Source organism: Eptatretus burgeri, chromosome 9, assembly GCF_056783735.1.
Source record: "Eptatretus burgeri isolate ZD-2024b chromosome 9, Ebu_testis_v1, whole genome shotgun sequence".
Classification (NCBI taxonomy): domain Eukaryota; kingdom Metazoa; phylum Chordata; class Myxini; order Myxiniformes; family Myxinidae; genus Eptatretus; species Eptatretus burgeri.
The window spans coordinates 30870558-30895799 of NC_140969.1; the positions used below are offsets into that span (position 1 = coordinate 30870558).

The 25242-nt window shown below is 43.1% G+C and overlaps 1 protein-coding gene across 1 annotated transcript in view; it reads left to right on the plus strand.

Annotated features, from left to right (window-relative positions):
* Positions 1-25242, plus strand: part of LOC147019828 (complement C3-like) — a 143730-nt gene that overhangs the window by 41685 nt on the left and 76803 nt on the right. The window contains exons 6-7 of the mRNA XM_085894594.1: positions 15202-15284; positions 16703-16790. Of these exons, the coding sequence (XP_085750720.1) occupies positions 15202-15284; positions 16703-16790 (171 nt within the window). The remainder of the gene's footprint in view (positions 1-15201; positions 15285-16702; positions 16791-25242) is intronic.

The following is a 25242-nucleotide window of genomic DNA, read 5'->3' on the forward strand; positions in this document are numbered from 1 at the left end:
ACGACACCTGCAATGCTGCACAAGGGTTGAACGACTCGGGACGAGTCTGGCGAAAGGGAAGGGGATCGTGTTACGGTTATACGAATTGTCACTCTCCAGTCATGGCAACCCACATACAGTGGTTCCCGAGGTCGTATATTTATTATTACATGTTCCAGATAGGGTCCTCCTTGTGTGTAATAGGTGACAATTATTATCCACCATGTAAGTTCACAATACCAACGATCGCTCACTCACCATTATCCAACCAGCACCACCACATCCACAAGATCACAACAGTTAAAACAGCTTTGCTGCACCTCAAGATCAACAGCCATCATCTCGTTTTGCTCGCTCACCATCCACTCGTGCTTTCATGCGACATCCGACATCCGGTCGGCCGACCGCACAACCCAGTACGCTTTGAGAGATACTCCGCTTGAGCAATTCCGCCTTGAGAGTCGGCGCATTATGTCCTACTTAATCACTTTGCCGGGGTTTATAGAAACATGTGCTCTAAACTGGTCCCAGAAGAACGTCTGTCGCACACCAACCCCGAGTGTAGATGCAGCAACAGCAGACGGGGAGATCAAGGAAGGGGCAAGGCAAACAGGCGGATAAGTGGGTGTGGCAGGCACGTGGAGAAGTGGGCGTGGCAAACAGGCGGAGAAATGGGCATGGTAGGCATATGGAGAAGTGGGCATGGCAGGCAGGTGGAGAAGTGGCAGGCAGGCGGAGAAGTGGGCGTGGCAGGCAGGCGGAGAAGTGGGCTTGGCAGGCAGGCGGAGAAGTGGGCGTGGCAGACAGGCGGAGAAGTGGGCGTGGCAGGCAGGTGGAGAAGTGGGCGTGGCAGGCAGGTGGAGAAGTGGGCGTGGCAGACAGGCGGAGAAGTGGGCGTGGCAGGCAGGCGGAGAAGTGGGCGTGGCAGGCAGGCGGAGAAGTGGGCGTGGCAGACAGGCGGAGAAGAGCAGAGAGCGGACGGCTTCGCGATCCGCTTTTCATACTGTAAGCTCCGGGCGAAGGGTGGGGTGACGACCTGAAGCAACGCACCGTGACAAGAATCACACTTCCTTATTGGGCCACGGCGGTCATAGCCCCGCCCTGCCAGGCTCCTGGGGTCAGAAGCGGTCTCATACGCACATCCGGCGTGACACGGCCCGGAGCCCCGTACCGAATTCCCCTCCCCCACCCCATGACCCCCGTCCCTCGCCGCCTGCCCTGCCGTGTTCTGGCGACTGGACGAGGGTCGTATCCGTTCTGCGCGCCCACCCGTGGCGCACCCGGCGCTGCCAACGCACTTGGCCTGTCCCCGTGCCACGTGGTCTGAGTGGCCTGGGCCGTGCAGCACGCCTCTGTTTGGTGGCGAATTTCATCGATGAGGAGGTGCGAGGAGATGTTTGTGGTCGAGGTGGTGAGTCTTTGGTGACCGAAGGTTGAGCAAGGTGAGACATCATTATAAATTAGCGTGCAGACTTGAATGAAAGCTCGTGCCACGCATGGAGCATCCTCGTCGTTATGATTCTTTCACAGACGGCTGCCTGGGTGCTGTGCTTGACTTGATTTGCACCATGGTTAAAAGGAAACTAGCGAGCCAAACCCACGCTCCGCGCGAAGCTTCTTTATATACAATGTTTCTTGCATTTTTTGTGTCAAATGCACCTTCTGAGGTAGACAGCATGTGCAGAAGAGGGTTTTACATTGCAGACGTTTTCCAGGAGTGGCGTGACGGTCTGTCGACGACAGACGTAATGACATCAGTGAATAACCGATGATGTCATTACGTCATTATGCCTCTCAGCGGTGACGTCACACGTCGCCATGCAAATGACTGTAAAAATTTGAAAATCGCCAAAAATTCCCAAACCTGTCCGTCTGGTGCAATCTCATATTGCCCATTGCTGTACATTAGACATCAGAGCACCCGCATGCCGAAAGTGGTGACAATCCGTCCGGCAGTTTCAGAGGAGATAAGTCCACAACATATGGCTTGGTGTATTAATATAATAATGGTTGGATGGAAATCAGGATTGAAGATAGAGATATAGTTATTAGACTGAGCTATTAAACCTCCACAACGCATTTCGTCCCGTAAAACCCACTAGACACGAGTGGAGATCTGACTGCACGAAGACTAACAAATAATTGCCTGGGGACCACTGGATGTTGGGTGCCATTGCCTTAGAGGCATGCGGTTTTGCAGAACTGCAACAATATATATATATATATATATATATATATATATATATATATATATATATATATATATATATATATATATATATATATATATATATATATACACACATACATTGTATATATGAAATATGTGGTCTTTCTGTCTTCTTCCGTCACCTTTCCGGCTTTACACCCTGCTCTTTTTTTGATCCCCACCCCCATATTTCCACAGGACCGCTCATTATATATATATATGTATATGTATATGTATATATGTATATGTATATATATATATATATATATATATATATATATATATATATATATATATATATATATATATATATATATATATATATATACACACACACATATGTGTTCAGCAAATAAGGTGTTTAGCATTTCAGGAAAAGACGTCTGAACGTTCAGAATCCATGTCAATCCTTTGTTCACCACACCGTGAACTCCTTTTCTCCCGCTCATCAATTCTGGCCAGTTGCAACTGGTACCAGAAAACCCGGGATACAACATATTGTTACGGTGCCAGTGCGTCACCGCCAACCGACCGCTCTGACGGAGCCGCAAGTCGAGTCGGCCCGACCGATCGCCCGGAATATAGATCGCCGCCCGGATAAGTCCGAGTCGACGGGTCCTTGCACAAGAACCGAAATACGCCAATGGGCAGATCACGTGGGGTAGGGTCGATTGCCAATCTTCAATGTACCTAAATCCCCACGTGATCCAACGACCGGGGTATTCCACCCTCGACGGAACAAACCGCCGAGGCGAGCCTGTCCCGTGCGCGATTCCGAGCGGCTTAATCGCCGAGAACCGTCGGTCCAAATGTCCCCCTTTTACGGCAAACCAGCGGCTTTCTAACTCCCAACACATGGAATGCTCAGTTAATGAAAGAATCGACGCGACGAGCTGAAAACATTTAACAATTGGGGTATTTATTAATCATAATGGGGAACTAGGGAAGCACGTAAGAGCAGAACTATACCGACTATATGAAATGCAATGCAATCATTTACAACACACAAAGCACTTAACAATTTCCTACTTATTAGACGGGCCCACGGACACACGTACGCACACACACATACCCAAGTAATGGTGGCTGAGGCCTTTAATAACGGGCTCCAGCTCGGAGGACAGGTGAGCTGAAACCCAGAACCTATCTCGAACCTCTCCACCTCGTGTGGTCTTCAAGTTGTTCGGACCCGAGCTCCAGCGAGAGCGAGCTGGACCCAATCGCCGTGAGCCGCGTCCTTCCCGAGCTCCTGCGAATCCTCCCGCGCTTCTCAACATGTGCTGGTGAAACAAGGCGCCGATCCTTCCCGTCGATGCGTTGCTTCCCCGAGGAACCACCTCCAAGAAGAGTTCGATGAGTCGCACCAAGCCGGGAACCAAACGGAGAACAAAGAGCTCCACGAACCAAGAAGAATAAGAAGCCACCATTCGCAGCTCGAGCCAAGCAACCAGCTCAACTTTCTTCCAAACAAAGCAGCTCTCCAAAAAGCCTACTGAGCCAAGCAGGACCTGAAGCTCTGCTGAACAACTCTTCTGCAGAAGCAAAAAGCTTCCGAAGGCCTCAACCCTAACCCAAGCCAAACAGGACCCGAAGGTCTGCTGAACGACGCCCCTCAACTCCGAACACGAACAAAGAAAGGATCTCCTCTTTGTCCTTCTCCGCCCTCCTCCCTCGCGCCCGGTGTGACTCATGCCCTCGTGATCCATCCCCCGCTCAACCACGGGTGGGAGGGAGTTGTTGACGTCATGAATCACGGGACGGCAGGGCTCTTCTTCCTCTTCGCAGAAGAGGGGGAGGGACGTCTTCATTGTTCGCTCCCTCACTATTAAATCGATCCGCAGCGCATCTAATCAATTTCTAAACATTTAAACAATGGAAGGTGAGCTATCTAGGGAACTAGGACTTATCGACATAGCTGACGAAAGGAACCTCTATGCTGTGTGCAATCGAATTCCAAATTCGTAACAATATTTACTTCCCTATTACCACAAGAAAGGCAATATGATGTCGCTACATGAGCATACCTAATCTTTCCACACCATTCTGCCATCCCATTTTGAGGACTTAATCCCTTCATTTATTGTTCTAAAAATGATGAAATGCATTAAATACAGCATCATTTTGTCAGTTCAGCACATATTGGCCGATGCCACTGAAGCACAAGCCACAATTCACAAGTGTGCTTTGAAGTGGCATTGGCCAACGTGGCACGACAGTGGAATAAATGGCTGCTCGGGCATACTGCACTTTGTTTAGTGACACTCTTGTGCTTTTATGATCCTTAAATAATAACACAAATGTCTAAGCACATTATTTAAAGTTAGAACCAAAAGTATTTGCTGGGTGGATATTTTACATACTTCCCACATTTCTTGCTTTTTGTGTTCTTGAATGACCTGTGCATCAGAAATGGCCCCATTTTCTTACCTCCGCGACCGAAGGTAAAGGAGGTTGTTTTTTCACCCCTTACTGTCTGTTTGTTTGTCTATTTGTTTATTTGTTTGTGTGCAGGATATCTCAAAAAGTTGTATGATGGATTCGGATGAAACATTGTGGACATGTTGGGTTTGTGACAAGGAAGAATTGATTCGATTTTGGTGAAGTTCCGGATCTGCATACCATAATTGTTTAATTTTTAAAGTGATTCTTCACCATTGAGAGATTGGGCCAAAAAACGATATCGTACTGTTTTGCATGATATTTCAAAAATGTATTGGGCCCGATTTGTTCTCATTGATCAGGCATTACGTGGTGAAGGTATGCGCTCTACCGAGTAGCCTTCGAGTTTAACTTAATGTGATTCGAAGATGTAATGCGTTGTTTTGCTTTTGGAGACACCTTTATGGCGCCATAGTAGCCCAATGATGCTTAATAATTTGAAATTGCGATTCAAATGGTGATTTGCATTGAAGCGGATAAGATAAATTTTCAACTACATCTATGATTTATCTATTTATTCATTTGTTTATTTTAACGGCAGTAATGTTTTTAAATGTTGGAGGTTTTTTATTTAAAATGAAGTACTTTTGCCTACAATTAATTTTCTACAAGAAACCAAACAAACATACCATGAGTGTAAAAATGTATTTTGGGGGGAATGTTGCATACACTTATTTTTTATTATTATTACTGCACTTGCGAAATTGAAGATTCACAAATATATTGGTTTGTATTGTCTGTCATTAGCCCCCATTGGACTTAGTCCGAAACGAGGCTTATGGAGTGGGTCTTGTCCGTCCGTCCACAGCCATATCTCAGACATGTCTGGACCAATTTTGTTCAAACTTGGAAAAAGACAACACATGAAGGTTTACATAAGCACATCATTTTGTTTCACGATTCATTCAAAGATGGCCGACTGGAGGCCATTTTAATTGTAAAAACCCGATGGTGAACACTTCCTCAACCATTTCTCGGACATGCGTTTACCTATCTTGTTCAAACTCAGCACATAGGTAACGAATGATGGCTTACATATGCACGTCTTTTTTTTTGGAGATCAGGCTGACTGGTGGCCATTTTGTAACTTAAATGTGTCCCTAACCATTTCTTGGACATTCATGGTCCGATTTTGTTCAAACTGTGCGTGAGCGCAGTCCATGATGGCATGCACGTGCACCTCACTTTATTTTGCGATCTGATGAAAGATGGCTGACTGGTAGATTGGCAGCCATTTTAGATGTCAAAAAAAAAAAACCCCGTACCTTATTGAACACATCCTCAACCATTTCTCGGACATGCATTTGTCGATCTTGTTCAAACTTGGCAAACATAATGAATGACAGCTTACATATGCACCTCTTTTTTATTGTTTTTTTGTGATAAGATCGAAGATGGCCAACTAGTGGCTATTTTGTTGCTTAAATGTGTCCACAAGCATTTCTCAGATATGCATGGTCCAATTTTTTTTTTCAAACTTGGCACAAGTGCAGTACATGATGGCATACACATGCATCCCACTTTATTTTGTGATCTGATCAAAGATGGCTGACTGCTATACTGGCAGCCATTTTAGTTGTTACAATTAAAAAAAAAAACGGTATTCAACACATCCTCAACGATTTGTAGGACATGCATTTACTGATCGTGTTCTATTTTTTTTCATACCTTTGTCATGAAGCATTTTTCCTGACAATTAAAGAAAAATTCTGATTACTCTTTTCAATTTCAGCCCAACCACCTTTAAGTACAGCTTACAAAAACTAACCCTAACATCATTTTCAACTGAAAAATAATTTCCTGTTGTCTCCAGCTATATATATATATATTTTTTACACATAAATATATATTATTAAATGTTTTTCTGTTTGTTTAATTCAGTAAGTCTCCCCCAAAATAGATGAATATTGAATCCCTTCTGTGCGAGATTTCCATTCCCAATCGAAAACATCGTACATGTCACGTGACCAACGATCTTACACAATATCACCACATGATTTTGCAAATATCGTGCTCTGCATGACGTCTTTCTTATATATATATATATATATATATATATATATATATATATATATATATATATATATATATATATATATGTGTGTATGTATGTATGTATGTATGTATATATATATATATATATATATATATATATATATATATATATATATATATTGTTACGTCTGTGGAAATTCGCAATACACCATAAAGGGTCCTTAGATCAGTTATGACGCTAAGTTTATGTGCAGATAGGTCCCCACCGTTGTTTAAAGGGAATTCTTCGTGTTCACCGGGCTGCGACTCTTTGAGATAGCTGTTTTTCTTTTCTATCGTTATTTTGAGCTACCATTGCAACAAACCTCCACACAAACAACCGCCACCACAAACTACGCCACAACGCCAACCACACTCACACCACCCCCACAACCACCACCACCAACGTCGCTCTCAACAACCGCTTCCGAATGGCAGAACAAAAAGCACTCGTGAAGCCTGTGGGGTTTTTTTCCCCGCCTGATTCTCCCGCCTGTTCTTCCCCGCGCTTGGTGTGGGGGAGGTGCAATCCGAGCGGGGGTCAAAGGTCATGTGAAGGAGGGGTCTGATTTTGGGGGAATAATTCCCTGGCCCCGAGCCAAAACTGACTTTCCTCGTCCTCTGCACGGCGCGGGGAGGGGGGTGCGAGAGGGCACGCCCCTTTTTGGGAATCTTCCAGAAGGGAGGTGGAGCCAGAAATGGGGCGGGGCAAAGGGCGGAGCCCCGCTTTACAAAAGGCGAACAGACGCGAGGCTCGGGGTCTCTTCTCGGTTCATGCTGGCTCGTTAGTTCGTGGTCTCGTGGCGCTGTTCACCCCTTGGGCTTCTCTTCTCCCTCTCTTCGTTTGGACTCTTCGTTTTGGGCTTCTCTCTCTCTGGTCCTGAAGCCTCTTCTGCCCTTCAGTCTTTTACTTGTTTGGTCGTGGGTCGTGGAAGCACCAGCAGCAACGCCGGAGAGAGCTCGCTGACCACGCCAGGGGCCGAGGTCAGGCGTGGCTACGCAAGGCCGTGGGGAGTCGACGTCGCGACCTGCCCACCGTCGCTCCACGAGGGCGCGGGTAAGACCCTTCGGTCTCACGGGTATTGAGGTACTACTAAAGATTCCGTAAGTATATTGATGACTTCCGTTTCTGTTTGTTTGTGTGTTTGTTTGTTTGTAGGCATGATAACTCGAGAATGGAAGAAGCTACCAATGTCAAATTACATCACGTGATTCAGGAGGGTGATGGCTAGTGATGATTAGATTTTGCTCAAAATCGGTCAAAGGTCAAGGTCACAGTGAGGTCAAATATTCCATTTTTGATGGTTTGGTACAGATAACTCGAGAACGGAAGAAGCTACCAATGTCAAATTACACCACGTGATTCAGGAGGGTGATGGCTAGTGCTGATTAGATTTTGGTCAAAATCGGGCAAAGGTCAAGGTCACAGTGATGTCAAACATCCAAAAAATGATAACTCGAGAACGGAAGACGCTACCAATGTCAAATTACACCACGTGATTCAGGAGGGTGGTGGCTAGCGCTGATTAGATTTTGGTCAAAATCGGTCAAAGGTCAAGGTCATAGTGAGGGCAAACATCCAAAACGTTTGATTTTTGGTGGTTTGGTACAGAATCATCATAGAAACTTCTGGTTTCCGTCGCTACCTTCTCGAGAGACAGCTTTTATTAGACAAGGTCAGAGGTCAAGTTGATGATTTCGTAAGTACCAGTCTATGACTGCTTGTTTGTTTGTTTGTTTGTAGGCACGATAACTCGAGAACGGTAGGAGCTACCAATGTCAAATTACACCACGTGATTCAGGAGGGTGATGGCTTGTGCTGATTAAATTTTGGTCAAAATCGGTCAAAGGTCAAGGTCACAGTGAGGTCAAATATTCGATTTTTGATGGTTTGGTACAGATAACTCTAGAACGGAAGAAGCTACCAATGTCAAATTACACCACCTGATTCAGGAGGGTGATGGCTAGCGCTGATTAGATTTTGGTCAAAATCGGTCAAAGGTCAAGGTCACAGTGAGGTCAAACATCCAAAAAAATGATAACTCGAGAACGGAAGAAGCTACCAATGTCAAATTACACCACGTGATTCAGGAGGGTGGTGGCTCGCGCTCATTACATTTTGGTCAAAATCGGTCAAAGGTCAAGGTCACAGTGAGGTCAAACATAATTCTGTAAATTCACGTGGAGAAATGGAGTATTTTTGCTTCGCTCGACGTTCCGATTTTTGATGGTTTGATACAGAATCATCGTAGAAACTTCTGGTTTGCGTCGCTACCTTCTCGAGAGACAGCTTTTATTAGACAAGGTCAGAGGTCAAGTTGACGATTTCGTAAGTACCAGTCTATGACTGCTTGTTTGTTTGTTTGTTTGTTTGTATGTATGTCAATTGCCTCCAGGTCAATTTTCAACCAATCTTCATGAAACTTAGAGTTAGTATTTATGAAATGAAAACCCAATGAAACTTCATGAAATGGTCGAGTTTGTCATAAGCAAGAAGCTTATTAATTTTGAGGTCAAAAGATCAAAAGATCCACTACTTACGTGGCGAAAGGTCAACATCTTTGTCAGATTTATAAAATCATCAATTTTCATCCGATTGACTTGAAATTTGAAGAGGATTTGCATATGATATCACTGAATTCAACTACCAATTATTTTAAGGTCAAATTTGTTTTAGGGATTTTGCAAATATCGTGCTCTGCACGACGTCTTTCATGTATATGTATATATATATATATATATATATATATATATATATATATATATATATATATATATATATATATGTATATATATATATATATATATATATATATATATATTTATATATATATATATATATATATATATATGTGTATATATTTCTATATGTATGTTTTTATATATATATATATATACATGTATATATATATATATATATGTATGTATTTATATATATATATATATATACATGTATATATATATATATATATATATATATATATATATATATATATATATATATATATATATATATATATATATATATATATATATATATATATATATATATATATATATATATATATATATATATATATATATATATATATATATATATATATATATATATATATATATATATATATATATATATATATATACATGTATATATATATATATATATATATATATGTATGTATTTATATATATATATATATGTATATATATATATATATATATATTTTTGTTATGGTTGTGGAAATTCACAGGACACCATATAGGTCCTTAGATCAGTTATGTCGATAAGTCTGTGTTCAGATAGATTTCCCCACTGATGTTTAACGGGAAATTATTCGTGTGCAGGGCTGTGAATCTTCAGTTAGCCGTTTTTCTTTTGCTATCTTTATTTTGGACCAATCACATTTCAACCACCACAACTACCTTCACAACAACCACCTTCTCCACAACCGCCTTCACAATAACCACCTTCACCACAACGACATCTCGCCATCTCCTAAACCACATCTCAACAACGAACAACATCGCCTCACCTTCATCTCTGCAAACGCCGCCATCTTTGCGCCAGCCACGGCGAGTTCCCCATGAACGGCATCGCCGCCGACAGACGCAGGCGTTCCCTGTTAGGACGGGGGCCGGTGATTTCCACAATGTCCGCGTGGGGCAGATGATCTCTGCCACGTCCGCTCTCTCCGAGCTTCGCGTCGAAATCGGATCAAAAGATCGAAAGGGGCGGAGCCAGCGGGGGGTCAGAGGTGAGAGATCGGAGATCAAAACCTCGCCTCACGGACCCAATATAAGGGCGCGCAGACACGCCAAACCAGGAGTTGTGTGGGGCCGTGTTGGGAGCTGGATCAGTCTGGAGTCTGCAGTCGGTGAGGAGCTGGAGAGAGCGGAGGAGACGGGAGCCTGGAGCGCAGCCTGCCGTGCCGAGCCGAACTGTGGGTCGCTGGGGAGAGGCCGGAGAGGATTCGACAACCAGCGGCATAACGGTCCGAGGTGATCAGGCCCCGGGACAGTCCAAACGACGCTGAGGAATGGACGAGCTCTTAAGAGAGCATCAACTCTGAAAGAGCAAAGGCCCGATCGATCTGGCCGCACGACGAGGCCTGGGCCGCTCCGTGGTCACGCCAGCTGCAGTGTGGACGGGATGCCGAGGAGCGCCCAGCGAGTCGCCACGAAGGCGGCAGGTAACCAGCGCCGCCTCTCGGAGCTTTTTCGGTCTTCACAGCTCCGTGAACTATTAAAGGCTCACGAGGTCCAGTTCTGCCCCCTTGCCTTTTCTTTCCGGGGTTTTCTTTGCATGACCGTTGTGGTGCCATGTCTTTAAGTAGAACTGTTAAGTGCATGTGTGTACATAATAAATAGACAGTTGTAGTTCTTTTTGTTACTCGTGTCCTGTCCCTTACCCCCATTGCATTAATTGCATTGCTTGTATTCGTGCATTGGTTGCATACATGACTGCATGACTGCTTACGTGTGTGTAATAAATGTCCTTGTGTAAATGTTCACCTGCTCGTTGCGTCCTCTTCCCTTCATTGAACTGCCATTATTAAGTTCGGAATATATCTGGCTTTTTAATAGCCGATAAAAGAATCGGGTCCAACGGGGCTTCGCGATAATACCCCGCTCAGTTATCACAAAACGGAGCGAGCTGTTTAGCGGCTCATTTCCAAGCGGGCCCCGTTGAGGTACAGTCTCTCGGTAGTCTGCCCACGTGGTTAATTAGGTAAATCGACCATTCGGTAATCGGACCCTGTAGCACGGGTAGAGTATTGACAAGGCTGGTGGTGTGATTAAAGATACACCCGTAGCTGGATTTCGGCGTTGATCCGAAAGCTGCGACTCGGTTTGTCTATTTGGTGGGCGAGAGCGGCCGCCATCGGCGTGCGGGCGACCACTTCTAGCCAAACGGGTGGTAACCACAACAATATATATACAGCTCTGGAAAAAATTAAGAGACCACTGCAAAAGAATCAGTTTTTCTGGTTTTACTATTTATAGGTATGTGCTTGAGTAAAATGAACATTTTTGTTTTATTCTCTAAACTACTGACAACATTTCTCCCAAATTCCGAATAAAAATATTGTCATTTGGAGCATTTATTTGCAGAAAATGACAACTGGTCAAAATAACAACAAAGATTCAGTGTTTTCAGACCTCAAATAATAGAAACAAAACAAGTTCATATTCATTTTTAAACAACACAATACTAATGTTTTAACTTAGGAAGAGTTCAGAAATCATTTTTTTGTGGAATAACCCTGATTTTCAATCACAGCTTTCATGCGTCTTGGCATGCTCTCCACCAGTCTTTCACATTGCTGTTGGGTGACTTTATGCCACTCCTGGCACAAAAATTCAAGCAGCTCGGCTTTGTTTGATGGCTTGTGACCATCCATCTTCCTCTTGATCACATTCCAGAGGTTTTCAATGGGGTTCGGGTCTGGAGATTAGGCTGGCCATGACAGGGTCTTGATCTGATGGTCCTCCATCCACACCTTGATTGACCTGGCTGTGTGGCATGGAGCATTGTCCTGCTGGAAAAAAACAATCCTCAGAGTTGGGGAACATTGTCAGAGCAGAAGGAAGCAAGTGTTCTTCCAGGACAACCTTTACGTGGCTTGATTCATGAGTCCTTCACAAAGACAAATCTGCCCGATTCCAGCCTTGCTGAAGCACCCCCAGATCATCACTGATCCTCCACCAAATTTCACAGTGTGTGCGAGACACTGTGGCTTGTAGGCCTCTCCAGGTCTCCGTCTAACCATTAGATGACCAGGTGTTGGGCAAAGCTGAAAATTGGACTCATCAGAGAAGATGACCTTACTCCAGTCCTCTACGGTCCAATCCTTGTGGTCTTTTGCAAACCTCAGCCTGGCTCTTCTTTGCTTCTCATTGATGAAGGGCTTTTTTCTAGCTTTGCACGACTTCACCCCTGACCCTTGGAGCCTGTTTTAAACCGTCCTCCCCATGCACTTCACCCCAGCTGCCGTTTGTCATTCTTTTTGTAGGTCACTTGATGTCATCCTACGGTTGTTGAGTGACATTCAAATGACTTGGCGGTCATCCCGGTCAGTGGAAAGTCGTTTTCGCCCTCTGCCAGTCTGTAGCTTTGTTGTCCCCAATGTCTGCTGCTTGACCTTGTTCTTATGAACCGCCGTCTTTGAAAATTTTAGGATGGAAGTAACGTGACGCTCACTGTTTCCCTCTGCCAGTAAAGCCAGAATTGAACCCTTCTTTTCCTCACTCAAAACTTTTCTTTTCAACTCGTTTGGCATGGTCAATAGTTATTCTTTTGATTCCAATTACTTTTGAGGTACTACTAGCACTGTTTTTGCCATCCAGCTGGTCCTATTGCAAGAGGATAGTGATGACCACAGCAGTGGTTTTTATACTTTTCCTTGTTAAATAAGATTCGGTTCAGGTGATCACCTAATCAGTACCTCACTAAGTAAAATGAGGTGTGCCAGTGTTGGAATTCAACAGACACTGGAATGGAATGGCTGCTATACATGTAGAGATGCTGATTTAAATTTTTTTTGGAATGGTCTCTTATTTTTTTCCAGAGCTGTGTGTATATATATATATATATATATATATATATATATATATATATATATATATATATATATATATATATATATATATATATATATATATATATATATTCACAATATCTAAGGCTCATAGTGGAATTGCCACACAAGCATCTCACACACTTGGACATACAGACGTATACATAAGACACAACACAAGACTGTTAGATGAGACAAACAGCTACTGAGCTTGGGGGGAAGTGCCCTCACTTCCATGGGGAACTCTGGGTACCAGTGACGTCACAACAATGGTGCCGCTTTTCTCATTGCACTGAGCAGGCATTTCCTAAGGAGGAATTTCCTCCTCGCCATGGATGCCAACCTATGGTCGTTTGTCTGTGCTCTATCCTTTTTTAATGATGAGTGCCAAATGAGGAAGCAGTATATACCATTTTGTGGATCTCTGATATGACTGGGCCACTGTCAGATTTGAACTGCTGACTTTCCAGACTCACAACAGATGTTCCAAGCATTTGCCCTGACTCTGTTGGCAAATAGTTAGAGCATCTGCCATCGAACTTGTTGTAAACTGCTAAAGGCCCAGTCACACCTTGACGTTTGAGCCAGCTTATGCCGATTTTTTTGAAAATTTGTCTAAAACGCTGGTACACGTGGAATACGTTATGGGTACGTTTTGATAACATTGAGAGCACACTGAAAAACACTGCCATACGTCGTAGTACGCTGACTTTAAACGTTGTACTTTTCGGTTGTCCTCAAATTTTCCATGCTTGAAATTTTAAGACTTATGCCAGCGTATGACTCACACGTTCCGCATAACGCTGGCCAGAAGTTGTAGGCACGTCACGCGATCGTTGACACACGTCGACACACGTTACTTGTGAGTTACTCATAAGTCGAAACACGTCGAGGTAATGTTTCGCGTACCCAAAACTTATTTCTAACCTATGAGTAGCGTGTTGTACTCATGTTACGCGATCGGTGACACACACAGACACACGTTACTTGCAAGGTGCTCATAAGTCGAAACACATCAAGGTAATGGTTAGCGTCAGTGTTCCAGACCTCCTGTTTTTTTTTTTTCTTCCTTCCTTCCTTCGATATGATGGTGATTTTGACACTTTGATTTCTAGTGCGGTTATAATATAATATAATTAATAGGCTGCCGCTCAACGATTTAAATCATAACCGCACTGTACACTGAACACCGTCATACTGAAGAAAAAAATAAAACCGGGAGTCTGGAACACTGACGCGAAGCATTACCTTGACGTGTTTCGACTTATGAGCACCTTACAAGTAACGTGTGTCGATGTGTGTCAACGATCGCATGTGGTGCGTACAACTTATTCCCATCGCAAGCGGAGCGTGTGTCATACTGCAAGTACGTCGTAAAATTTTCAACATGTTTAAAATTACAAGACGTACTCCATTTAATACGACGTATGATGGCGTACTTTAGCGTTCTATTCACGTGTACCACACTTACCCATACCGTATTCGACGTGCGCCAACGTTTTAGATGCATTTTTCAGAGGTCGGCATACGCTGGCAAGATTGCCAAGGTGTGACTGCGATGTTGACACTTCCATGTCAACGATGCAACTCATGCGATGCAACTCATGCGGCAGCCTTTCCATAACCTACGCCACGTCATCGTTGGCGATGCGTGCAGCGCTATGCATAAGTTAGACTATCGTGGGGCATAGGTTGTGAAGGCCGACAACAGGTTCAGCATTCGTTGGTATAAGTTATCTATAACACAACGAAACGTTCTGTGTCCGTTACTAATACGTTATGCATAAGACCAAGTCGTTATGAATACGTCCGAATCTTTAAAAAAAAAAAACATCAAAAGTTCAACGTAAGCCAGCGTTTTACATACATTTTAATATGTTGCCATTGCTGGCTAAAACGTCAAGGTGTGACTGGGCCTTAAAACCGCATCGTGCTTGAATGGCTTTTGTGTTTCCCATGCAGGTTTGGGGATTGGAAGATTGTATCTTGGATGGAAGATAAGCCCCAGTTCAATTATACAACGAGATTCAAAGTACAGGAATATGGTAAGGACATAATCAGTTGCATTTTTTTAGATCCTCGTGGAGGATCTCTAAGTCTTACTCGCGTTGTTGTTCTTCATCTTCTTCTTGTGGACTTTTTTGTTTCACAGCCTCCAGTTTTCATCGAAACTTCCTGAAACTTGGCATATATATGTAAAAATACCCTGTGCAGACAGTAACCATCTCCGATTTTGAAAATTCCTCCCAGAAAAAAAAAGTTATGACGTCAAAATATCTCCGCTAATGGAAATCGCCTAAAAAATTATCTCCGAAACTAGGCAAGCTTTTTGAATTCTGTTTGCGGGAATCGAACAGGGCATTAGCAGAGATTATGAACAGGGCAGTAGCTCATATGATAAATCACAATGACGTCATTCCTATTTTTTGACATTTTTTGTTTCACAACCAAGAGTTTTCATCGGATCTTCGTGAAACTTGCCATGTATATGCAGAAAGCCCACGCACAGGCAGTAACCATCTCCGATTTTGTAAATTTTTTCTGGAAAATAAGTTGACGTCCTAATATCGCCGCTAATGGAAATCGCCTATACTATTATCTCCGAAACTAGGCAAGCTATTTGAATTTTGTTTGCGGGAATCAAGCCGGGCATTAGCACAGATAATTTATCGCAAACCTGATACATCACAATGACGTCATATTCGTTTTTATGACGTCATCATTAAGAGGACGAGGATCTTGGCTCATTTGAACTTGTTCTATTAGTTTCTGATGTGTTTGCAACTCATGTGGAAGTATACTGATGTTTTTTGGTATCCTTGTTGTGCACGTGATAACAGTCCAAACTCCTCCATGAGCCTGAGATTACGGTGAAAATATATTCATAATTCTCAATAACATGAAAGTTTTTCCACTGATGTTTCTAATGTTCTTGTCATTCTGTTATGCATGCAATAGATATTCCCTCCATCCTGAGACACTGCAGAAACAACCACAACGGCACTCAGTAGAGCGCATACTCAGCAGAACAGCAGTCAGTGGCACCACACCAGGCTGAACAGTTTACATCTCGTATGCCACTTAGAAGGCCAGATCTGGATCCAGACCTGATCCAAGATCGAATTGGCTTGATCTTGTCAACTAATCAACTCATCCACAACTTTTTGAGATATCGTGCTGTACATTGTTTTTGGCCCTATATCTCAAAAAGTTTAAAAACTCTCGTATCCGGATCCAGATCTTCACCATCATCTAATCAATTCATCCTCATCACACACCCAACCTCTCAACGAAATTTCGGCCGGATCCGCCCATAACTTTTTGAGATGTCCTGTTTAAAGACAGACAGACAGACAGGTGTGAAAACATAGCCGTCATCTACCTTTCGTGGCGGAGGTAAATCTGTTGCTTAAAGGTCACAGTTAAACTTTAAGTATTTTTGACATGTTTCATGCTTTTGCAGTCCTGCCCACATTTGACGTGTCCATTACAAGTGAACAACCATACCTGAACATCTACAACAAGAACTTTACGATTCACATAAAGGCAATGTAAGCATGCTGTTCATTGAACCACAGGACAATCTGTGTGTGCTTTCCTCATGAGAGAGATTACCATTTGTTACAAAAATTATTCACAAGAGACTGTTCGGTGCTGTATTGCTGGAGTGTAATGTTAATGCTTGTATACTTGTGATTTGATATGAAACGAATTGTTTGTTATGTATGAGTGTCATGTTTGTTGAGGCAATAATTTTATTTTAAAAGTTGAATGGAGTAGAAAGGGGACTAGTTATAATGCTATGGTGTTACATTAAACTTTGTGGAAAGATCGTAAGAGTTCAGGAAATTTCTTGTTACTTCTGGACATAGAATTGTCCAGTAATTATGAGTTATTTGTTGAAGGAGGAGCTTTTACAAGTGTTCTTGCTCCAAGTTTATTTCAATGTGAAAGGGTTGAATGAAAGCCAATCATCGGTTGCTTTGCTCTATACATCACTGTGCGTAAGTGCTTTGTGTATCACTTGTGTTTTATCTGTTAAATATGCATGCAGTTTGGCCTACAAACTGTTTCGGTGTCAATTACACAATTATTGAGATCTCTAAATTGTCGCTGGGAAAAAAGATGTTAAAATAGAAAAGTGTCACCTCTTGCTCAGCTTGTTGCCATGGAAACCAAGACCTTTTAGATCTTTGGGATCTCCCATGTTTTAGCTGAGTCTATGGGCCTATCATTTTCACATCTCGGACAAGTCGGTGGTCTCTCTCTGTCTTCTACCACCTCTTTTCTGGTCGTGCACCCTCTGCTCTTTCCATGCTTTGTTCTCCCTAGGTTTCTGCAGGGCTCACATGGTCCACCATCAACCCCATTCTGGTGAAATTCCAAAAATTTCGAATCATTGCCTCCAGTTCTTCAAGACAGACAGCTCTTCACAACCATCTCAGATCATCCCCCATCCAAAACCATGATCTTTTCTATCCCTGTTAAGTCTCGCACCCCCTCCCACTCCTCCATGCCCACCTCTTTCCAAATTTCCAGATTTTAGCTCCTGAGAGTTTGCTTGTGTCCATCTTGTTCACCTCGTGTCATCTCCTTCCCCTCATTTGTCCAAATCTCCCTCTATTTTCCCTTCAACCCTATGGTTTGTGTTTCCTCCTTCTTTCGACTGTTCCTTTTGTTCTGTTGCATTCTGAAAGTTTGGTGTTCTCGCTCTTCCACAAGCGTTGACCTTGTATACAAAAAGTCTCAGTTGCAGTCTGGATGTAAATCAGTGCTACTTGTTGTACTGCTAACTGGGGCATCACTCAGCCTAAACAGGCTTTACTAGCCTTTTTTGATGCATTAGAATGTTAAAATCCACTCTGCAACAACTAGTCATGGCATTGCAGCATAGGCTTCCTGGGTAAATGGATTAGGTTGTGTGTGAGGCTCATGACCATATCTGTTAACCCACCCCCCCCCCCCCAATCCCAGATTTTTGCAACTGGTATGTCTTCCCACCTGGAGCAAGTAAGGGCTTTTCCATCCAATGCCTACTATAATTAGTCAGCAAATCACAGCTTATCTAACCATGTTCTTGTCAAAGCCTATATATCTAGCTATCGTAAGTAGCAACCTCGATGATGCAGTTCACGCAGGCCAACTGGCAGGACTGCAATCGGCCCTTCGATGTAACCATTGAGCACCACAATATATGATATTGATTTCTCCTGTGAATACTTTCACCAAACCCCAACTTTCTCTCATGCAGCAGTTTATCTGGTGTCCAGTAATTATGGTTATACTTCCAGATATAGAATTGTCCATCTGTCTTTAAGCGAGACCACCTCGATGCTAATTATCTATCCCTTGATATCCTACAAAATAGATATGATGTGTCTTTCCAATTTGCGATTTATAAAGCAATTTTGCGATGCTTCTTCTTCATCATCATGCTTCGCCGTGATGTCACACATGGGATTCAACTGCTATGTCTGTACTGTCTATGCCCTATGGGTTACATCACAGAATGATTCAACTCAAACAGCGAATGATTTTCAATTTCCCACAAATATGCCGAGTACCAGCTCCTACAGAATACATGTCTTCTTCCAATCACTCTCTCCTGCTTAAACTCCCAAAATCCAGGTTTATTGCATGCCTCCAATCCTTCATTTTTGTTTTCTCCCATTTACAGTTTTCTGTTTTCTTACTTGGTTGTTGTAGTAATGCAAACAGAGATGGTTTCATGCTGCAATAATCACCGAAACCCCCAAAGTTTTCGAGAAATTGAACGAGGTTTGTCCAAAATACCCAAGTGTGAATCGGGCCTACAAAAGGTTCACTTTTGTGCTTGGAACATTTTACAGAAAACTATTATGAATCAACAGAGATTGCTATTTCGTGTGGTTATCTGCCATGATTGAGAGAGAGGATACCATCCCCATGACTAAGGGAAGAAACAGCCGTCGCTCAAAACTGTAACACCATCTCTACTCTGCTACCAGCACATGTACATGGGTGATTTGAACAGTGAATGAAACAGCTCACCACCACACCCACAATCCCACCACCACCACACTAACAGCACTTACCCCTCCATTCGGACAGGACATGGACACGGCACGGCACAGCATGGACATGATGGTGGGACATGACACAGCACACAGACATACAGTGGGACACGACACAGCATGGATAAGACGGTGGGACATGACACAGCATGACGCGACACGACCACAGACACAAATGGTGTCCCAGGAAAGTACGAAATGAGACAATCCCACAACATATAGGACACTGGGTCAGCCTGCGATGATGGTGGGACAAAGTTGTCGTCACCCATTTTGTCGGTGGTGTCTGAGTGTGTCTGTGCTGCGGCCATACTGTGGCCTTGCTGTGCCTGTGTCAGAGTAATATAACTGATTTATCAATCAATACAAAATTCCTCATCAGTCGTTAATTGAACAGAAAAACAAAACCGAACAATCTGTAGTGAACATGCGCCCGGCATTTTCATCTTCACTAACACCTCCATTGTCGCCATCTTTGTCTGAATCACTCACATAATGCTCAAAATGATACGGCCCCATAATTCCCCCGAAAGAGTTTCCATTACTAATTTTGTCTCCAACAGTTTCTTTAAAATCCCGCTGATGAGTTTAAACATATTGATAACCTTCAGAGTTGCTAATGTTAGTGGAATCAGTATCGGAATCCAAGCTCAAAGCACTGTTTCTCTGTGTAAGCCACCATTTGGTGGCTTACAAATGGTGGCTCGTAGCCTCCATAGAACCCTTTGAGTAAGCCACCATTGTTCCAGATGTGACGTCACTAGCAAAAATCTAAAATTGACACTTTAGGGATTTATTTGGCACTTTGTGATTGGCAAAAAAAAATTCTAATTTTTTTTCCCTTCATATTAGACCATGATGAATGATTTTCACTGGTTATCAGGAAAAAAAAATGTTTGTGTTTGAGTTCCCCTTTAAGATCTTAGGGTTCTGAGTTTGAGTCCCTGTTGTGCCATTAAAATAGCACTTGGTAGGTTTGACTCCGTCATCCTTCCGAGGTTAGCAAAATACGTACAATACTCGATTACAGGGAAGAATGAGCCATTTGAGTATCCTTCATCAGAATGGCGACCTATTCAGGATTGTGCCCCAGAGCCAAAAACAATTTCGGCGGTCTATATGTCTGAAGAAGAAATGAGTGGTTCTTCTTATTCAGCCATTCGAAGAGGTTCAGTCTCCAACTCTAAGACCTCACCATCAGTCACAACTTCTCCTGAGCCAATCATATAGCAAAGCTGGCCTCAAAAGAGAGCTGCAGAATGGGAATCCTTTGTCGTTTGTTGTCTTTCCTTGAAGAATCAGTTCAAACTCACAGTTTACAAGACTTTCTGTTGCGAAATGTAGTCCAGCTCTCCCAAACTAGCTGGTGCCCCAGCATCATACCTGTCTCTCCTGATTTCTGTTGAATCTAAGTTCTCAACATTATTGGCATGTCCTGTAATGAGGCCAAAACATAAGGCCTGTTACCCTCACATCACAGACAGGACAGTGACACTTCTTTTTCTTCCTAACCACCTGTCCCTGGGTTTGGTTTTACCTGCTCTCTCAACTCTTGGATCCTCACCAGCTTCTACAGAATATATGTCTTCTTCCAATAACTCTCTCCTGCTTAAACTCCCAAAATCCAGGTTTATTGCATGCCTCCAATCCTTCATTTTTGTTTTCTCCCATTTACAGTTTTCTGTTTTCTTACTTTTAATTGAAGCTGTTCAACCCCATTCTTCCCTCCTGGTGAAGATCAGATGGTAAAATATAAGGACATACAAGGAATGATGATGCATTTGGAGGTTATTTGGCCCATCATACCTGCGATATATCAACACCACAGCAATCTAATCAATCAGTTTATAAACTTAAATTTGTGAGGGTTGGGGAGAGGGGGTGGTTGAATGTAGACACATGGAACTAGCACAGGAGGCACAGTGGGGCAGAATGGGGTGTTGTTTTCTTTTTATCTACTGTATGTTAGTAAATATGTCAAAATTTTTGATTCCCCCCCCCTTCAAAGTTTCTTTGAATGCAACATACAGTACACTGTGCCTTCAGCAAGTATTCACACCCCTCGACTTTTGTCACATTTTGTTGTGTTACAGCCTGAATTTAAAATGGATTAAAAAAAAAATATCGATCTACACAAAATACCCCGTAATAACAAAGTGAAAACATGCTTTTTGAAATTTTTATAAATTAAATAAAAAGGAAAGACAGAAATATCTTGCGTCAATAAGTATTCAACCCCTTTGCTCTGGACACTCCAAATTGAGCTCAGGTGCATCCAATTTCCTTTGATCATCCTTAAGATGTCTCTACGACTTCATTTGAGTCCACCTGTGACCAATTCAATTGATTGGACCATTTAGAAAGAAACACACCTTTCTCTATAAGGTCCCACAGTTGACAATGCATGTCAGAGCAGAAACTCCACCATCAAGTTCAAGGCACTGCCCATAGAACTCCGAGATAGAATTGTGAGGAGGCATAGATCTGGGGAAGGGGATAAAACAATTTTTGGATTGTTGAAAGTTCCCAAGTGCATAGTGAGCTCCATCATTATGAAATGGAAATAATATGGAACTACCCAGACTCATCCTAGAGTTGGCCATCTTGCCGAACTGAGCAACTGGGCATGAAGTACCTTCCTCAGGGAGGTGACCAAGAATCCAATGACCACTCTAACAGAACTACAGAATTCTTTGCCTGAGATGGGAGAACCTGCTGGAAGGAGAACAAGCTCTGCAGAACTTCACAAATCTAGGCTTTATGGGAGAGTGGCCAGACGGACACCACTCCTGAGAAAAAGGCACATGACAGCACACCTGGAGTTTCCAAAAAGGCACGTGAAAGACTCTGAGAGCATGAGACAAAAGATTCTATGGTCTGATGAGATGAAAATTGAACTCTTTGGCCTGAATGCAAAGCGCTACGTCTGGCAGAAACTGAGCACAGCTCATCACCCATCTAACACCATCCTTACCATGAAGCATGGTGGTGGTGGTGGTGGCATCATGCTATGGGGATGCTTTTCAGTTTCAGGGACTCGGAGACTTGTAAAGATATCGGGAACAATGAATGGAGCCAAATACAGGAAAATCCTTGAGGAGAACCTGCTTCATAGTGCAAAAGACCTTAGACTGCGGCAAAGATTTATGTTCCAACAGGACAATGACCCCAAACATACAGCCAAATCAACACTGGAATGGCTTCAGCACAATAATATGAAAGTCCTTGAGTGGCCCAGCCAAAGCCCAGACTTGAATCCCATTGAGAATCTGTGGAAAGACTTCAAGATTGCTGTTCACTGTCACTCCCCATCCAACTTGACAGAGCTTGAGCAAATCTGCAAGGAAGAATGGGGGTAAATCCCCAAATCCAGATGTGCAAAGCATACCCAAGAAGACTGGAAGCTGTAATCGCTGTCAAAGGTGCTTCTACAAAGTATTGACTCAGGGGGTTGAACACTTATTGATACAAGACATTTCAAATTTTCAGTTTTTAATTAGTTTGTAAAAAAATCTTAAAACTTGTTTTCACTTTGTCATTATGGGATATTTTGTGTGGATCGGTGACAAAAAAATTAAATTTAATCCATTTTAAATTCAAGCTGTAACACAACAAAATATGACAAAACTCAAGGGGCATGACTACTTTCTGAAGGTACTGCAAATAATCGTCTGAAAAACGTTTTAAAACTATCTATCTGCAAACACAAAGCGATCGTCAAGGGAAGCCGTCTGGCGGAGGCTTACCCTTGGTGATCGCCCATGACTTAACCTTGGCCAGTTCATCACCCATCTAACACCATCCTTACCGTGAAGCATGGGAGTGGCGGCATCATGCTATGGGGATCCTTGATTCATTGGATGACATCATTATGTCATCCAATGATGGCCGTATTTTTTTCAGACCATCATATGACTTTGACCTTCAACCAACAGAGATTGAGTGTAAATTAAGAAAATGTGTCTCCTTCTAAAATCTATCCAAAAAACTCAACATCATGAAAATCGGAGGAAAATTACTCAAGTTATGATCAAAAAGGTGTTTTTTGTTAATTAAGTCACAATCCGAAAAAAAGTATTGTTACGTTTGAGGGGGGGGGGTATGCATTCAAAGGGTAATTAGGATGTTTAATTAGGTATGCCATGCTATTCGAGTTTACCAGGATCTTGATGTAATAAGTAGCAATTCAGTGGTGATAAGTTGTCTAGTAAATGTTCATTTCTTCAAGTGGGAAATGATAAATGTCACGTAATTAGATAGGGACACGGGATAAGGTAAGTGTGTCTGCGTAAACCCCTTTTGGTATTCTCTGAAGACTGGCCGTGACGTCACAGGACAGTGCAGCGGATGGCTCCGCCCCGTGATCACGATTGGCACTCATGTTACACTCATGAGGTAATCTAATATTAACGTCATTTTTGAAGTCATATCTGGATCGGGAGCAGCTTCGTATGGATTGAATCTCAAAATCATAATTGATATTGAGGTGTTTATGAAAACACACCTACCTTAGGACATCCTCCAGGAGCCCAAAACGTTCCACAGAAGATTTGGCAGGGCTAGTCCCAAAACGAAGGGAGGAGTTCAGGGTCGAATGGACAGACAGACACTCCTGACATATATATATATATATATATATATATATATATATATATATATATATATATATATATATATATATATATATATATATATATATATATATATATATATATATATATATATATATATATATTGTTACGTTTGAGGGGGGGTATGCATTCAAAGGGTAATTAGGTATGCCATGCTGTTCGAGTGTACCAGGATCTCGATGTGATAAGTTGTCTAGTAAATGTCCATTTCTTCAAGGGGGAAATGATAATTGTCACGTAATTAGATAGGGACACGGGATAGGGTAAATGTGTCTGTGTGAACCCCTTTTAGTAGTCCCTGGAGGCTTGCCGTGACGTCACAGGACAGTGCTGCGAATGACTCCACCCCGTGATCACGATTGGCGGAAGGCGACGGCGCAGGGCCAATAAAACGTCTCGATTGGGAGTGACGAGGACGAAGGATAAAAAGGTTCTGTTCGGGGTCGAAAAGGAAGAAGAAGAAGAAGAAGAAGATTACAACCAGAACGATCGTGTTTTTTTGGTGTGGAGGCTGTGGCGGCAGAGAGCGTCCTGGTTGCTGTGCTGAGTCGATCGTGTTCTTGATCGTGTCTGGGAGCCTTGCCGAGCCTCGTGCCTCGCTTTGGTTGGCTCTGGGGTTCTGCTGACTCGGAGTGCGGGGTCGGGCGGCGGGCGGACCTGCCTCCCTCTCCTGCTCGCGGCTTGGCGCGGGAGCTGGTTCCCTGGCGGCTGTGGGCGGACTTGGGCCAGGACAAGGAGGTCGACAGCACCGCGGTTTCTCCTGCCCCCCTGGCGAGAGCAAGGCCGGCTCGTCCGGCGCCGATCCAGGGACAGTTGCGTCCACACCACGGTCCAGCCTGACCACCAGAAATAGCTACGTTTTGTGTGTGTGTGTGTGTGTGTGTGTGTGTGTGTGTGTGTGTGTGTGTGTGTGTGTGTGTGTGTGTGTGTGTGTGTGTGCGCTTGACGCCTTAGCGGGTTTGAGATCTGTATATTCATTGGAATTGTCTGTGTTTTTCCCCACGCCCGATCCCACACCATCCCGTCGAATCGCCCCGGATCCCTCTTCTTGCCGAGTCTTGTTATTTCTGGTTAATGGTAAAAACGAATAAACATCATCAACTCAGTGAAAAGCGACTCGTGCCACCTTCCTCGTCCCGTTTGCGGTGGAGCGATTAGAACCGCCATGTTTGGGTAATAAATAAATAAACCGCCTCCATCGTTTCGGCTCATTCAGCGTTGGTGGGACTGTTCAAGTCCCGTGGACGTCACAGTATGTCAAAGACACAAATTAAATTCAGTGCAGGACCACTATTATGATGCAAAAACATATTGGAAGG